The sequence below is a fragment of the Anser cygnoides genome, chromosome 6, assembly GCF_040182565.1.
Source record: "Anser cygnoides isolate HZ-2024a breed goose chromosome 6, Taihu_goose_T2T_genome, whole genome shotgun sequence".
Lineage (NCBI taxonomy): Eukaryota > Metazoa > Chordata > Aves > Anseriformes > Anatidae > Anser > Anser cygnoides.
Genome location: NC_089878.1, coordinates 28,691,573 through 28,709,042, shown reverse-complemented (window position 1 = coordinate 28,709,042; position 17,470 = coordinate 28,691,573). Strand labels below are relative to the sequence as shown.

The 17,470-nt window shown below is 44.5% G+C and overlaps 1 protein-coding gene across 2 annotated transcripts in view; it reads left to right on the top strand.

Annotated features, from left to right (window-relative positions):
* Positions 1-2,581: 2,581 nt before the first annotated feature.
* EPB41L5 (erythrocyte membrane protein band 4.1 like 5) overlaps positions 2,582-17,470 on the top strand; it is a 51,441-nt gene continuing 36,552 nt past the window's right edge. For both annotated transcript variants that reach the window (XM_048050404.2, XM_048050403.2), the window contains exons 1-3: positions 2,582-3,108; positions 12,966-13,070; positions 16,537-16,579. In XM_048050404.2, the coding sequence (XP_047906361.2) occupies positions 2,929-3,108; positions 12,966-13,070; positions 16,537-16,579 (328 nt within the window). In that variant the 5' untranslated portion in view covers positions 2,582-2,928. The remainder of the gene's footprint in view (positions 3,109-12,965; positions 13,071-16,536; positions 16,580-17,470) is intronic.

Here is a 17,470-nt window from a genome sequence, read left to right as displayed (position 1 = left end):
TGCTGTAGGATGAACTTTGGTTTCACAGACTGGCTGACAGTTTGCTGGCTGTGTTATTTCATATTTAGCAAGCTTACGTGTTTTAAAGGGTGATTTTTTTCAAAGTGTTTTGATGTTTGAATGGTAGCACTTTATCTCATGCTTACTACTGACTGAACTATTGGACAAAATAAATTGGGTTTGGAGAGAGATGCTTAATGGGTTTCTGTACAGAGATGATTTGGGTTACACCCTGGTACGATTGATTTCTGTTGTTCCAGCCATTTCTGGTTTACTGCTCATGTATTTGCGGGACTTTCAGAAAACAGATATTAATAATTCGTCACCTCAATTTTCCTGTCATAAAAAGAATGTAGAGCTTGCATTAAAAAAAAAGCGCAAATGGAAACTACAGGGTACTCGTAAATTTATCTCTGTGATCTCTCTCAGCTAGCTGCAGATTAGCTAAGTTTACTGTAAGTGGTTCTGCTAAGCATTATTTTTAACATTAGATCAATTACCTGGAAATCAGTATTTTTTTTTTTTTTACTTAACTTATTTGAATTTTGATAACTAAAGATAATGCACAACAAAGTTTAAAGAAGTTGTCATCCTTTTACTCCAAGGCCAGGGGCCTAAGACATGAGTGAAAAGGGTAAACAGTTTACATTAAGCTGTTGTTTTCTTTAACTAGGATGTATCCACAAAGACTAGGCTATAAACTACGCAGTGCAATTATCTCAGTACATTGGGGCACCACAGTAACAACCCGTAATAATCATACAGGAAAATTAAGGTAAGAAAACTAAGGTTTTTGTTTTACCCAGTGTACTCAGATTTTATTCCATTTGGTTTGGTTCGTTTACCAGTGATCCCATTTTAACCAGTCAATTTGGCAGGGCTGTTTGTGTAAGGTTTGGGGTTTTTTATTTTCTGTAACAGGTGCTATACTATCTGTAAATACAAAGGGAAGAATATTATCTAGATCATTATTAACAATCAGGAGGTGGCAATATTTTTTGCTAGTTACTTCTGGTAATTAATTTGCATTTCCAGCTGTGGCTTTCAGTTGTCAAATTTCATCTCCATTTCGTACTGCTCAATGATTGACAAGTGTGAAGTAAATCATCTCAGAGTTGAATAGCTTTTGTTGTTTAGACTAACTCTTGTGTATCTTTATTAATGTTGGGAGGGTGGGAAGCTTCTTCCCATAAGCAGACTTTTGCCTATAAATTTGTTTAAAAGCACATGGCGGGGTGGGGGGACGCTTTAAAACACAACATCTTGGCTTAAATCGCCAGGGTAGCTGATTGAAAACGATGGAAACTTGAAATTGGTCAACACTGGACAATGTGAAAATGAATTCAGCTTTTGTCACTGCAGCTACTGTATGCTTTAAAGGGCCTTATGTATTTGTCCTCATTTTGATAAAATGAAATTTCTTGCCATTAAAACGATACACTAACATTCTACCGAAAACCAGCAGTTCCCAGAATAAATATGCTAATTAACATTTAACAAGTCTTGTTTTAGTCTTAAGTAAAATTTCATTCTATTATGTGAAAAAATGCTGTTATGCATATTTTGTGGATATATTTAATTTCAGTTGACAAATAGTTGTCTAGGTACAGACTTGAAAATATATATATAGTTTACTTGTGGATCTTAATTGTTTAATTGCAAAATAAAGATGTGCTTTAGTAATTTAAAGTTTAATTTTTTTTGATTTTCTTGCTGCTGTACACATGGTTTTACTCTGCTACTTTTATACAGTTCTGATGCCAGATAATGTTCATCTTGTATTTTATTTCATTTTATTTTTTGACATTGTATTCCATAAATACAATCCTGCTTTCCTTTAGAGACGATTTGTATGTTTGCACTGAGCACTAGTGGAGGATGCTAAATTAACAGAAGTGAAATTGCTTGATTAGAGAAAATGCATGACAGTATCAGTCGATGTTTTTTACGTGAAAATATATACCATAATTTTTGCTCTAATGGAAGAGAACTCTCCTCATCTTTTGCAGGGCCATGTATGTAACTTTTAAGTGAGGATTTCAGGCAGTGCTCAGTAGGGATTAGAGCCTGGTGCCAAAACCGAGGGCTAGCACTGTGAAGAACAAAAAGGCCAGCTGGAAGATTGTGATGAATATTTGCTGCCCAAAAAAAGTGCGGGAATGTTCAAAGCAGTGGTAGGAAAAGACGATTTTTAGGGGGCAAGGCAAAAATCTCATGAGGGATGAGTTGAGGAGATGAGAGACACCACCCTGTCCTTCGCTGGGGTGGTTAATTTAGGAGTTCAGAGCGAGGGCACCTCTCTGAAACCCTCCGTGCTAACTGCACGTTTTCCACATTAATTAGACTAAGGGTGACGTAGGTTTCCTCAGGGAGCTCCCCCACACCCTTCCTGGGGGGCTGGGGGCACCGAGGCCTGGGGGCTGCCGTGCCACCGCCGCTGCCCCTTCCCCCGGCCCCATTTGGCCGCCCCCCGCCCGGCAGCACATGGGCCGCGCCGCGCCCCGCCGCCCGCCGCCGGGCGCAACCACCTGGCCGGGGGCGGGGGGAGCACTCCCGTCTCCGCCTCCTTGGAGGGGCGTGCGTCTCCCCGCTTCTCCGCCCTTCTCCTCCCGGCAGCGGGATCCCCCAGCTCCCTTCCTTCCTCCCCCGGGACGCCCCAGCCGAGCGGAGCCGAGCCGTAAGCGCGGCCGGGCGGCGGAGCTGGGCGGGCTCCTCTCCCCTTTAAGGGCCTCCCGCGGCGCTCCGCCATTTTCTGAGGCCCGCCCCGGCTCCCCTGGGGGCCGGCTCAGGGAGCCGCGGGGACGCGGGGCGCTGCTCCGCCGGACCGCGGCGCGTCCCCCACCCCCCCGCGGTACCCATTTTCCCCTTTTTTTCCCCGTTTTTTTTTTTTTTTTTTTTCTCTTCCCATGGACTAACGCTCCCGCGGCGATGCTGAGCTTCTTCCGCCGGACGCTGGGCCGGCGCTCGGCCCGCCGGCACGCCGAGCGGGAGCGGCTGCGGGAGGCGCAGCGAGCCGCCACCCACATCCCCGCCGCCGGGGAGGCGAGGGCCGTGCTCACCTGCCGGGTGGCGCTGCTCGACGGCACGGACGTCAGCGTGGAGCTGCCGGTGGGTCCCGGCTGCGGGGCGGCGGTCTGAGGCGGGGGGGGTTGGGGGGGTTGGAGGCACCTGCGAGCCGAGCTCCGCCGGGCAGAAAAAGGCACAAAAAGGCACAGAAAGGCGCTGTGAGAGCAGCGTTGGGAACGGAGCTTCTCGGAAGGAGAGCGCTCAGGCACCCGGACGGGGGGGGGCGTCAAGGAGAGGATGGACGCGGTGCCTGGGGACGTGGTTAGCGGGTGACACTGGTGGTAGGGGGGCGGTTGGACCCGATGAGCCTGGAGGTCTTTTCCGATCCTGGTTTTGAAGGTCTTTTCCAGCCCTAACGACCCTGTGGTTCTAGGGAAGGAAATCCCTCGGCATACATCGCTTGAGAAGGGCTGCAGCACCAGGAGGCGTTCAGCAGCCCCGGCCCTTCCGTGTGCACGTAGCCGCTCGCTGCTCTTACACGGCACGGTCCTAGGGATTCGTATTTCAGCTGTTCGTTCGCTCTGCTTTTTATACGTACTGCGAGTAAATTTCTGATGGGTTTTGCTTGCTTTGTTCTTACGTCCAGGTATCTTGTGTCTCATCTTTGACTTGGGAGGGGGAGAGAAGGTTTCTGCTGGGGAAGGGCCGAACTCTCCTTCCTTCCCCTCCGCGGGGCAGGTGATACAGCAGGGGCTGTCTCTCACAGGGCTTTGTTGGAAGCGAGGTGTTAGCCGCTGCTTTGCATTTCTAAACCTCCCTTAATATGCACGTGTCGGTGTTTAATTATATACCTGCGTTTAATTACATACCTGCGTTCAGGCAGCAGGACAAACAGTAGCAACAGGAGCCTCGTGCGTCGCCTTTCTGTTTCCACGTGTTGGAGGCGTTTGCCACTTGTTTTGAGCTCGCAGAGCTCAGTTAGGAGGCTGTGGCTCTGCGAGGCCTTCTGGCCAGTTCTGTAGGGTTTGGGCTTTAGTTAACATTTGTGCCGATGTTGGAGCCGCTGGCTAGAAAGAGCATGCAGAGCAGCTGTTGTTCTTAAATAATTTTTCTTTCCTCCCTGATACTTTACGCACCGTTCTTCAATGTCTTTCCAAGGAAAGCCCAACTCGGTGGTGTGCTGAGCAGCGTTGTTCACACCATGAGCAGGGCGTAGTGCCTGCGACGTCCAGAAGCCCAACTGATCCAGAGTTTAAGGAACAGTTTGGCATCTCTCGTTGCCAAACGGCCCCACGAACGGGCATTTATAGAGGGCAGTAAAATTAATTTGTACGTCTCTGAAACAATGTAACGAACATGTCCAGTGCTGCTTAGTGCCTGGGATGTTTGATTTGAGGCCAAGAATGCCCGCAAACACTTTATACCAAGAGTTACACTCAAAAAAGTACTCAAGTGTAAATTGGTGTCTCCACATAACCGGAACAGCAATCGCTGGAGCTGGAGTTGGCTCTGTAGGCAAATTCCTGGCGCCTGTAACAACATTTCTAAGGCTTTGAGGAGCATAAATTGAACCTGAAGAGGTGTCGTGACCTCCCATCTGGACTATAAAACTTAGATCAGGGCGTAGCAGTAACTATTTTATTTCTGCAGGAAACAGTCACTTTTTGCACCCTTGCTTTTTTCTTTATAAGCTAGCAGAAAGCCTTGTCCATGAACATCTAAGTTATGAGTAACAGCAAACAAATAAGCTAAATCTACATAGTTAAGTACAATAATTACAGCATGTTGTCAGGGGCTGCCATGGACTAGTTCCTTAGGTGATTAAAATACAATAAATTAAAAGTAAATTAAATGTTTCGTTTCAAACTCTCTGGCATGTTTGTTCGCGTGTCTCTCATTAATCATATTTGGGACACAAAAAAGTGTCAGGGAGTGGAAGGAGGATGAAACAAAAGGTACAAAATCTTGGAAAAACAACATTACCTTCTAAAATCTAAAGCTAAGTTAAAAATATACCTGTCTGCACATAGAGATTTTTTTTTTTCCATTTACAAAATCTGTCCTTGAGAATAATCGGCCCCTTTGAGCTAAGCTGTTTTCTGGGACTGGTCCTGTTAGGCTGGCAGTAGGTCTGGTTTAAATGAACTCCTGTGTTCCCAGAGAGGCTCCCTCAGGTCTGCCGGTGCAGTGCTGTATGGTGCTATTGTCTACCTAAGCTCTCCGAAACCATTTTAGGGAGAAAAAAAAAAAAAAAAAGTAAATAGCAGAAAGTGTTTCCTAAGACGGAATCATTTAGCAAACAGGCTAATTTCCAGCCAGCAAAAGAGTTGCCTTGGCACAAGGGAGAGGGCAGGAGCCTTACCTCCCCTAGTGCACGGCTGCATTGATACTTTACGCTGGCATTAACTTGTTGCTGCTACAGGAAAAAAGATGCTGCTTTCCTTACTGCGTTTGTCCTTGTTTTCTCATCCCCCTTGGCAAGAGAAACGTTTTTTGGCAGCCAGGCAGTAAGTTAAGTCAAGGAAAATCTGGGCTGAAAATAATCGGTGTAAGTTTGTGCTGTTGGTTTCCAGCTGGAGTGCTTCTCCGATCTGGCTCCCCATGTGCCTCCCCGAACGTGGGGCAGAAGCGCTCAGAGGCAGCGTAAGGTTTATGCTGGCTGTCAGGGCTTGTGGAGCTAAAGCCTCACAGTGCATTTGTTACTGAAAGGAGAGCGTTCTCGTTTTGTGGTCGTTCCTATCATTGACTGGATTTGGGATTGCTGAATTTCTGCTTAAATAACGTTCCCTTTGATCCCTATTGTGGCCTTTTTTAAACCATGTAAACTAAGCATGTTTCACAGCCTTCCTAAGGAGCTAAGGCTGGTGTTTTTGCAAATATTGACAACGAACAGAAGGAACGTTGTAAATGATGCAGTCGAGATGAATGTATTAAACACAGAGCCAGGGCTCGAGCAGTAACCCTGCTTTTTGTCCACTGATCTTATCTGTGGTGTCTGTCAGGCCACTTAATCTGTCTGCTTTTCTATTTCTTCTGTTCTTTTTAATTACAAAAATTGCCTAACTTGAACCGTTCATCAAAACTGCAGTCCTGTGCAGTACATAGGTTGAATTCTTTTTGAGAATCTACTTATTTCTCAGCCATGTCAATGATTAAAGAATATCAGTGTTGTGTGTGCTATTTACTGTCACTTTGGTATGTTCAAAATGGGAAGCATGAACTTCATGTGAGTTATCAGTGTTCCTTTGGGGCAGATCAAAAGGGTTTTTTTCCCCCGCTGTCATTTCAGATTCTAACGTTGTGTTCTGTCCTGGTAGATTCCCTTGTCTATTACCACTTGTTTTGAAGCTCTGTGTTTGACCAAACGCGTTCAGTGATTTTTGCCAGACTTATAGTCATGTGTACTAAAACACTGAGAAGCTTGCTGTTGTCCACAAAAATTCTTAAAAATATATGGTGTCTGTTAACTGTGTTGCTTTTGACATTGTTCATCGTTCATGCCTTTTTCTGTTAGCTTATCTTGGGTTCAACTTGGACAGCAAAAAAGTCAGGTTGTGCACTGTCTTCTCAGTTTTCAAAGCCCATGGGTAGTGTTTAACAGTGTGATCGCAGAGAGGTGAGAATTTTATTTTGCCTCCATCCCCTAGATTGCTTCTAGTGCTGTTGCCGCGCAATAATACTAAAAAAAAAATGTCTTCCCCTCACCACGCTTCCAGAATTCCCAAAGCTCAAAAGCTGGGGAGGATTTTTCAATCAAAAGGTCTAAAACTTTGAGTATTTATTGTAGAAATAGTCAATCCTTATGCTAGTTAAGTAAGAATAGGGAGAGGGAAAAGATAGCCTGGATAAAGGGAATAAAATTGTGAAATCTCATAAATGAAATTACAAGAATACATTTGAAGAATGCACCTTTTAAAAAATGTGTAGATGGATTTCTGGGGAGAAACAAGGGCAGCCCCACGACAGCAAGAGATAGTATGGAAAGCCATACTTTGCAGAAACCAGGGGTTTGGGTTAAAAAAACAACAACAACAACAACAACAAAAAGCCTGACCCCACATAACCCATAATTTACATAATCTCCTCACGGTTAATAGAAGGTTAATTATATTCCAGTTTCTGTACACGCAGCCTAAGTTTCAGGCAGAAGTTACCTAGCAGAAGCTCTTTAAGGTGCAAGACCCAAATTGCAAGGATGGAGCCGTCTGAATCGTAGCAGCTTTTCGCCTTAGCATCCGCCTTACTTATACATGCATGAAATTTAGTATGAAGATTACAAAATGAGATGGTTTTGTCCTTGTTACAATCAAGTGTCATTAAAACAAGGTCTTACATAAACCGGTTGAAGAGCTCTGTGGAGTAGCAAGAATTAGCGAAGCTGTTTACAATTTTGGAGTAATGCTTACAAAATAAGATTGAGAGGAGCGTATTAGTGATGATTATTTAAAAAATATTAAGAAATCTCTTTGGACTGCCAGAGAACGTTGCCAGCAAGCTGTTAGAGGAGTGCTGATGCTTTTCGTGTGGAGGGAGGCGATCTGTGTTGGTCCGACTGCAGGATCAAGGGTGTGCTGTGATAGGTGGTTGTACCCTGCCATCCAGCCTGGCTTTTATAAGTTTCTAAAATACTTGTGGCTCCTTGTTTTATTTGTAACTGTAAATGTAAAATGCAGAGTGCTTTCTGTAGGACAGATCCTGGTTAAAATCTAGTAGTGGTAAAAATGTTGGAAAATTTAGTTTCTGGCTAAAATGACAAGTGAGTAATCCTAGCAGCATTCAAGGCAGGCTAGATTTTAAATTTTCAACCTATATCTCCGCTGGCAAAAATAGGGAGTAAATAAATACACGTTTGCTTGTGCATGCGTGTTAAGGCTGAAGTTTCCAGTGAAACCCCTTCCTGCACAGGTTTTTTGTTTTGGGGCCCTGCAGCGCTGTTTGCCCAGCGGGGCGCTGGACCCGGGGCGCGCAGCGCAGCCTTCCCCGGCCCCGAGCAGCAGCGCTGCCCGTGCCGAGACGTGCCCGAAGGCTGCTCGCTGTGGGCTAACCACGGTCAGCCTTTTGGGCTTGCTGTGTGTGCCGCCTGATGCTCTGACCTGGAGGAAGAGAGCAGCTGGAAGCAAGGTGCGGCTGCTTCTCTGTGGCCTGCTGCGGGGCGATTGGGTTGCCCCGAAGGTTTAGCACTCCTAACACGCCAGGTAACAGCGAGTTTTGTCCAAAGCACTGCTTTCCTGCTCATCTGCCCCCGCGAAGAGTTAGTCCAAGTGATGAGACCCTTAACTGAGCTGAGAAACCCGCGGTGCAACACCAAACTGAGGTGTGTGAGTCTGTTGGGGCAGGGATTTAACTGCTAAGCCTTAGTGCTGGGGACACGGCTCATATACATGTTTGTATCAGAAAGAACATTAGGAAATAGGCACACTAATGGACTAAATCAAATGTGTAAACAGAAATCACAGAATCATCGAATCATTCTCCAAAGACCTCTAAGATCGCCTAGTCCAGCCTTTAGCCTAGTACTGAAGCCCACCACAAACCGTGCCGCTAAGTTCCGGATCTACACATTTCTTGAAGACCACCAGGAATGGTGCCTCAACCACTTCCCTGGGCAGCCTGTTCCAATGCCGCACACCCCTTTCAGGGAGGAAAGGTCTCCTGATATCCAGCCTCAGCCGCCCCTGGAGCAACTTGAGGCCATTTCCCCTCATCTTATCACTTGGTGCTTGGGAGAAGAGCCCAATCTTCACCTCGCAGAGGATGTAAATTGGTTTCTGGGAGGGGATAAATAACAGAGTTCTGGCAAAACAAGCTGACAAGTGGGAGTGTTTTGAATCTTTATCATTTTATCTGTAGGTTCAGCAAGCCTGGCCGTAGTACATTAAAATCCTTCTGTATAGTATTCTAATAACCCTGCAGTTATGATGGGTGTTGAAATCAGCTCCGTACTTCTAACAGTGTCCTTGGGTTTTAACCCTCTCCAGTTCTCCAGCAAGCCCTGATGGCTAACGGTGTTAACTATCAGGGCTGTTTTCATGTTTGGAGTGAATTTTTTTTTGCTTAAAGCTCACTGTTAGAGCTTTCTCTTGACTCATTTCTTGAAGCGTGCAGTTTGGGAGAAAGGGGAGTTAATTTCATAAGAAATGGAGAGGCTCATCTGATGCTCCCGCGCTGCCGTGACCTGCACATGTGCATGGGTAGCATCCGGGGTTCCTAGGGACTGTAAGTCCTCAGTGGGTGTCCCCAGCCTCTCCGGGTGGCATATGGGGTCTTTGTGAGGAAACTGGTAGGAACATGAACAGCAACCCTTTTTGGAAGTTGGCAAAAGCCAGGAAGGGTTTTGCCCTTCAGTGGCTGCTGAAGGCAACAGCTATTCCGAATCGCTGTTAACAAGCAGTATTAACACAAGTATTTCAAGAAATCTTGTGACAGACCAGAAGTACAGAAGGCAGAGATGTGAGTCCCCCAGCGATGGAGCCTATTTATTCGTGGCCTTTTCAGAGTTCGCCCTGTACGGGGATCTCCTTAATGAAAGAAACAGAGGAGGAAAATCCTTCTCAGATAAAACATTTTAGTAAATTCATTAGGTGGGCTTTTTTCTTTTTTTGTTTTTTCCCCAAGTATTGCAAGTTGGGAAGTGCTTTGCCGTGATAAAAACCTGATAAAAGCCTTGACAAGCGAGCACAAGGGGCAGGCCCGCAGCTGCTGGAAGCGAGCATGGCTTCATCCAAGCTGGCCTATGCCGGCCAGGGCTGGCGCTGAGGCCACTTCTTTACCAGGTAACCTTCACCTTACAGACCCTACGAAGAAGGCAGGGGGCTGCCATAGTGCTCGGCACCAACCTGGCTGCTCGTGATGCGACCAGTGCGTGGTTTTTGTTTTGTTTTGTTTTTTTTTTGCAACACCACCTCAGCCAGCAGCTGCAGTTACTGAGGGCAGCATGAGAAGTCATTGGGGCACGTCTGGGAGCATCCTTCCCTTTCGGGGGAGGGCAAGGTTCACACCAAGGTGCTCAGAAGATATTTTGATCTCATTCCGTAGCAAAACCCCTAGATGCCCTGCCCTCCAGAAGTGATATGTTTTATTTAAGTTTCCCAGCTCAGTTGTCGATTCTCCTGCTGTTCGGTGTTTGCTGTTGCTTCCTGCGGAGTACAGCAAACTGTATAAATCAAGTAGTCAGGTCTTAGAGCATTACAAACCCGTGGGGAGCTTAATTTGTCCCCCGGAGGCAGAACCAGCCGCTGCTGGACTGCCTGTGAGCGAGTAGTTAATAGCTCCTTGTCACCACTGAGCAGCTTGAAAATATTTGTCCTGGGAGAGTAACCTGAGCCCTGCTGCAAGAGGGGGGAAAGGAAAGAGCGGAGGGTAGCAGCAGGATAAAAATGTCATTTAAATTGAATGGTGCCGCTGGGGAGGTAGGGGAACTTCTCACCAGAGGACGTAGCAGAAGCGTAGCTTTGAAAACATTGGAGATGGCAGGTTTATTAAATGCGAATAGGCTGATCTGGAATCGTAAAAGCTGACCAGAGCAGTGCAATTCCTGTCTGTCGATTGCTTAAATATAAAGAAGGAGGACTTCGGTATGCCTTTAAGAACTTGAACTTAACGTTAAGGAGCGTGTGAAACTTGTGCTGACTTCCACCGAATACAGCAACTGAGGCTCTAGGTCGTATGCAAAGCGCTGCGTAATTAGTTCTGTGCTGACAGCCCCGGTGATTTACGGCACAGGACAGCCAGCAGCCCTGGAAACCTTTCCCCCGCTGCTCCAGCGCTGTACTTCAGGGACTTTGTGCTACATCAGTCACCCTGGGTCCTCCTGGTGGCCCGTGAGTCCTCTGCTGAGGTTGCCAGAAGGGCGATCACCTCCAGCAGGGAACCCCCCCCCACGGGTGGGTGCACACGGGCGCGATTCGGTGTCGGCAGCCCGAGATGGCACGCGCAGAAATTCCAGCCCAGCTGCTCCGTTGTCCCTCCCCAGGAGGGTTACATATAAATCTTGGGGTTTGGCTGAGCTAACAGGTCAATTACAGTTTTAAGAAATGACTTACTGAAGAATTGGGAAGAATTTAAAGCGATCTGTGCAACAAGGTGGAGATTTTCTTCTAGCTTTAAATCAGGTGCAAAATAAAGCCTTTTTCTAGTTTTGCTCTTGCAAATGCTGAATTAATTCCACTTCTATTTACACGTTATTTGTTCAAGAAGAAAACATCCCATGCTGAGAGAAAGTATCAACAGCTCACTGCCTTGCTATTTGCAGAAATCTGTCACTGTCTCAAATAGTGGAAGAAACGTGTTTTATATGTAGGTGATTTGCCTTAAGGCTGCTGCTGGGAGAGTCTTGCTGCCGTGTAATGGAAGTGCTGCTGCCTGAAAAGTGCTTTTTACTTGAAGCCAACAGAGAAACTTGCCCTGAATGAGTCTGGTGAGGTCTGCATCTCAGCATTCTCGTTGTACAGCGTTTTGCAGAAACTGTGCGTGTGAAGTTGGCAGCTGATCTCAGTGCTTTCCTCTTCCCCCGCCTTCTCCAAGACTTGGAAATAAATAACCGCAAGAGAACTTGTTTAGGCAGATTGGGTTTGCAGACTTTTCTGTGATTTTACTTCGGGCTATGAAATGTCATTCTGGATTTAAGTGAAGCATAGGGTAAACCAATGACTGTGATTACCAGATTAAATATAAAACACTTGAAGATGAGAGCAGAGGAAGGAAGCAAAATTATGTATGCCTCTTTTCTTACATCATTATAATTCAGTGATTGAACTAGGTTATTTCTGAGAATAAGAATTCTGGCTTATTTTTGAGAAATCCATTTGTAAACTATGGGCATCTTGGAGCGTTGTCTGTGTTGGAGTTCAGACACTAGGGTTAGGTACTCTGTTCAATTCACTTTGAAACTTCTTTCCATGTGGCCAAGAATTTTGAGGGGTGGACTAAATCTGCCCATTAATGGCATATCCTTAGAAAGCCTATTTCTCAAGTTGTGAATGTATAAATATTAGAGAAAAGATTACAAGATGGTATGGAAATACAAAAATTGTTAAACTCCTTGCAGAAAGGTTTTATGCTTACTCTGCATTTCTTTGGATTTAAAAATAATTCTTTTCTGCACTGGGGCTTGTACTCTGAGCCCTTAATTTATTCATGTATTTGTATTACTTTTAGGCATCTCAAGTGTTAGAGTTAAGCTTTTCTTTCAGTGTATTATTATGAAGAAGTTCATAGCATGAAAAATGTATGTTGTATAGAAGCTGCTCTGTTATTTACATGCCTTCTCTTCAAAAACATCTGATCAATTTTTTACATCACCACTGTAAAAAATTATGTTTACTTGGGACCAGAGCTGTTTTTTTCATAAATTATGTATGCATATGCAGTGGCTTTTTGCACCTACAAGCTGAGTTTTACGTAAACGCGTTATCTAAGGGCTGTTTGTTAAAGTTCCTTGCCCCAGACAGTTTCCTGGCAGTCGCTAAAAGCACCTGCTAATGGAATGCTGTAGCCCGATGCAGTGTGCTTTTCTACCCGCTTCAGCACTGGTGAATCGCCTAGTTAGCAAACAGCAGTCATTTCTGGAGCAATTCACCCTGAAAATCTTCCACTGTATTAGTTACTGTCAATTACACTAGCTATGCTTCCAGTCTTATTGAACTTCGTGGAGGAAAAGGAAAGCCTAAAAGGGACAATGATAAAGTGACATTCTTGCACTTTCAGCCTCGTGCAAGGCAATGTGGACGTTTTTCAAAAAAGGTTATTATGTGTGCTCTTTGTGGGGTGTACGTTTGTCATTCAGAAAACAAATATAAGAAAAAATCATTTACAGATTGTATTGTCAGAAACTTAATTTTGGAGTCCTCTTACTTTTGGAATAGAAATGAATAGATAGAAATGGAATAGAATGAATAGAAAAGAAGGTAGATGCTACAGTAGATCCACCTGCTAAGTGTTAAATCCTTTTGTATTTTCAGAAAAAAGCCAAAGGCCAGCTCCTGTTTGAGCAGATCATGTATCATCTGGACCTTATAGAAAGCGACTACTTTGGATTAAGGTTCATGGATTCTGCACAAGTGGCGGTGAGTAGCAGTCAGTCTGAATGTTTAATCTTACTATTGACAAAAATGCTAAAAGAAGGCTGTCTTTTTTTGAGTTATGGTCTGTGCAGAAGCTCTCTGTTGTGTTAAAGTGACCCCAAGTTTAACTCAACATTCTTTTGAGCAAAAGTCATCTTGTTCACGTCTGCTTGGGAAATAGTCTTAGCAAGCAGGGTATCTCTGTGATTTGCTCAGATTGGTTGTGAGTCAGCCCTGCGATGAGGAGTTTTTGAGAGGGTTATGGTTGTGCTTGCGTGTACCAGACCGTTTGCATTGAGAGTTCATGCAACCACTTTTGAAAACAGCAGCAGGGCAATGTTTGTCAGGAGCAACCACAGTTCTTTCACTTGCAGTTGTAGTTTCATGTGAATGATGCTTCTGGCTGAGCACGTAGTCCTGCCTAGAAGGTTGGCTGCATGTTTACTTCCTGGTTTTTTCTTTTGTGTTTAAGTGGAATGCTAGAAAGTCTTTGTGTATATATGCATGTTTGAAAGCCTCATGGCTTCTTTTCAGAATTTCAGGGATCGAGTTTAGTGTTTAGCATGTAATTGTAGAGCACATTCCTCTTTTGAAGAAATAATTTAACTGTTCAGCATCTGAAGCAAACTTCATGACTAGCAGGACTAGGTGCTGCTGGGTTGCAGATCTAGTAGTAAAAATGGTCTTAAGCCTCTTGCAGAACAGAGGAGGAAAAGGCGTTTTACTTTTTAGGATTTTGGATACTGGGTTCTTTAAACAAGTTCTTGAAACAAGTTGTAAAGGAAAAGAATTGTCATTTTCATGTGATTTCTATGTTCATTGCTAGTCTGATGGTTAGGAGGAGTTACTTTTCCCTGCACTAAGAGGGGAGAGGTGGCAGAAGGAGGTGTTTGCAGGGTTGTTCACAGTGTACCAGGCGTGATCTGAATCCTGGTGAAGCCAAGGGAACGGGCTATTGTTAATTTGAGTGGCTGTGATTCAGACTGACACCGAACAGCACAGCATGGCCAGTGATGGGAGATGTGAAGGTTGCTGATAACTTTCTCATAAGGAGACATGGATCGTTTAACAGGTGGCAGATTCCTAAGTCAAATGTTCAGGTTGCAAGCATCAAATACTTGCTATTCCTACTGGAGTTGTAGAGCATAATTTTGTTACTCTAGCAGTTGCTTTGTGTACTTACTGCAGTGGTTAATGCTGAAAATGGTTGTATAGCATTGCCACTAAGTATGCAGCCATTAATTCTGCAAAGCGAGGGATCAGATTTAGCCTCATCATCTTAACTAAAAGCAACAGCACCAACAACAAAAAAATTACCCTACCTTCTCAAAATATTGCTTTCTACTTTTTTAATTTCCAAAGAAGCAAACTGTTTTAGTAACGACTTCCAGTGCTCTGTCTGGTGCGTTGTCTGTATTGCTTCTTGTTTTAGTGAACTTTATCTCTGGATTTCAGGAGTAGGCTGTGTTGAACAAACTCTTGTCAAAATGTAAACTTAAAGGATCTTTTTGCCAGGTCCACTTGAATTCCATTTTAATCACTTGGAATCAATCTTAAGTTTCCTGTCGTCTGTGTGTGTCCATGCACATGTTGTTTTTTTCCCTTCCTTCCCCTCCATTTGAAAGCAGTTGCTTCCCTTCTTCCAGCACACCCATGCCATCCAAACCAGGCTCCTGTAGGCAGTGCTGGTAAGAGCTGAGCAGAGTAAATCGCTGTCAGTGCCTGTCTCGGGCCTCTCATGCCTTCCACTGGAATGTGGAGGAGATGAGAGAAAACAGAAGGGATGAGGCGGGCATGCACAGGCAGTCCTGCAGCCTACAAAAGGTTCTCTCTGCTGTTCCTGTGTCTAAATCACCTGCAGGTCTCAGGTGGAGAGTTCATATGTTTTTAGGGTGGAGGAAGGAGCAAGTCACTTGTCTCTGAGAGCGAGTTTGTCAAGTAGGAAGAGAGGTGGTATCATTTTCTTAAAGAAACAAAAAACGTTCAACTCCATTTCACTGGCATTGTAAGCAATGTAGACAAATATTTGCTTCATTTCTCTTAAGGTTCCTGCTTTATTTAAAAAATATATTAGATAACATTTCAAATAGCTTTCTGTAGCAGCTCTGTTTTAGTAACTATTAGGAGCATTTCCAGGTGCATGCACCACAACACTCGATGGTTCAGTTGTTCTGATCTGCACCTAATATATCAGCCACTGCGTGCCCTGGCTGCGTTACAGGTCGGCTTTATGCACTCCCTGCAGAAGGCAGGGCTGCTCCAAGACAGGAATGTGTTTGCACTTGGCATTGCGACCTGAAAATACCGGTTCTTTCTCATACCCCTGTTGCTTTTCTGTCCTGCTTGGGGCCCGCTGTAAACTTGATGGCACGTAGTTGAACGAAAGGCGTGTTGCTAATTGTATAATTCATCTGCATGAGTTTCAAGGTGACATTTGGGATCGACCTAATGAGGTGGTGTTACCTGGGCAGTGTGAAGCACCTAGGACGTGGTGTGCAAGGTGGATCGTTCCGGCAGTTCAGCCAGTGCGGTGATGTTGAACAGAGTGCTGTGTTCCCCGTGAACCGAGTTACTTCCTTCAGAGGAGGGAGCTGTTTGTGTATTCACAGCGCTGCAAAGCAGGTCCCTGCCGCTAGCTGGGTGTCAGTTTTCCAGCTTTATTTCCTGGTGTAAACACTTCAGCAGTGGGAATATATGATGTTAGGAAGTATAGCATCTACAGGTAGGTGTTTTAGTCAACCTGCCACCTATAGCTTATTTTTCACATGCTCTTATATGCAGTGTAAGTGAAGCCATTACTTTGTCTTCAGAGAGTTAGCCTCCACATCTAGTATGTAGCTTATCATTAGCATTAGTAGGTGAGGCAGTGACTTCTGTCCTCCCATGCAGCAATTGCTAAATGTCAGCTGTGAATAGGTTTTGGACAGTTGGGCGGAGCTGACCCTATGTTCAGACATAGACAGCTTTGCTGCTATTTACTATGCTTGAGTGACCTAAAGAAATGACTGAAAGACAGCAGTATTTATTTTGTCTCTCCTCGCCACACCGGAGTGATCACAGATAGCAGAGTCAGAAAGTTGAGTTATAATTTATGCCTCTCTGACACTGTCACTGGCTGACTACTAATGTGCCAATTCAGTTTTTGTTTGTTTGGACAGGGTGACAATTTTAGTGAATAAATTAGTTTGTCAATACTTTTTTTTTTTCTCCACGTAGATAATACTTTCTGGAAGATTGGCTTTAGATAAGGTACTTCAGGATGTTTCTGGTGCTAACTTTTTGCGTTACAAAGTTTTTACATTACAAAGAGTATCTTCAGTAAGCACTAAGAACTATGAATTGTAAAAGATCTGGATTAGATTGTTTTAATGAACTACTTGCTATTGCAACATGCTCTTCGCAAATGAATATATTGTGGGGTTTTTGTGAGATTTCTTTATTGATTCAATGAGAGTAATTTGTTTTTCAGCATTGGTTGGACAACACAAAAAGCATTAAAAAGCAAGTGAAAAGTAAGTGTCTTTTCCATTTTCTCCTTGGATCTCACTTTGAGCATACAGGAGGCACAGAGCTGAAGTGGTGGGGAGGAAGGAACTGTGTTCTGTGAGGGGTAACATAGGGACTGAAACCCAAACCCAGCATGCTGCTGCTGATTGCTTAATGACCTCTTCCCTCTGCAGCTCGTATTACTTTCATCTAATGTCCTTAATTAAGCATGTTAGAGGCTCATTAATTATAGTTTAAATAGAGACAAGGCAGCTGAAGATGCTTTAGCATCACAGATTCTGCCTATAGGAAAACTTGTCATGGAGCCTCCATCCCTTGAAGTGGTCCAGAGTGCCCTGATCTGTGTTTGTCCCTCAGGTCATTACTTGCTACACAAGCGTTCATTGTGGCCTGTTCGGTTCAGTGGTCTGTGCTGGGGTAATCTGTGACATCAACTGATTTTGCTCAGCAGCTTCCTTGCTATCTGATGTGGGAAGTCTTTGGGGATTTGTGGTGCTTTATTAGCAAAACAAAAATTTTGGAAGCACCATCAGAGAAAATTCCTCCTGTCAAATGCAAGAATCAACAGAGAGCTGCACATTTTAAAGAACTGTTAAACCATCCTTTTTCTGGGTTAACTCTTTTTTCTGAAAAAAATGATTCCCCCAAAAGGGTCTATTATATACCCCTAAAATATGTCTAAAATTCAGTGGAATATGCAGGCCAAAGTTGTCAACAGTGGGCATTTCCCAGAGCTCTGGAAAGGCATTACAGACACCAACAGAGTACCTAGGGATTTGATTGACTGCAGAGCCAAGACCCACAGCTTTCTTGGTGATGGATGGAGTCCTTAAATATGAGGATTAACCTAGATTTGTGTGCTCTTGGCAAGACAGATCAACTTCATCCAACATCTG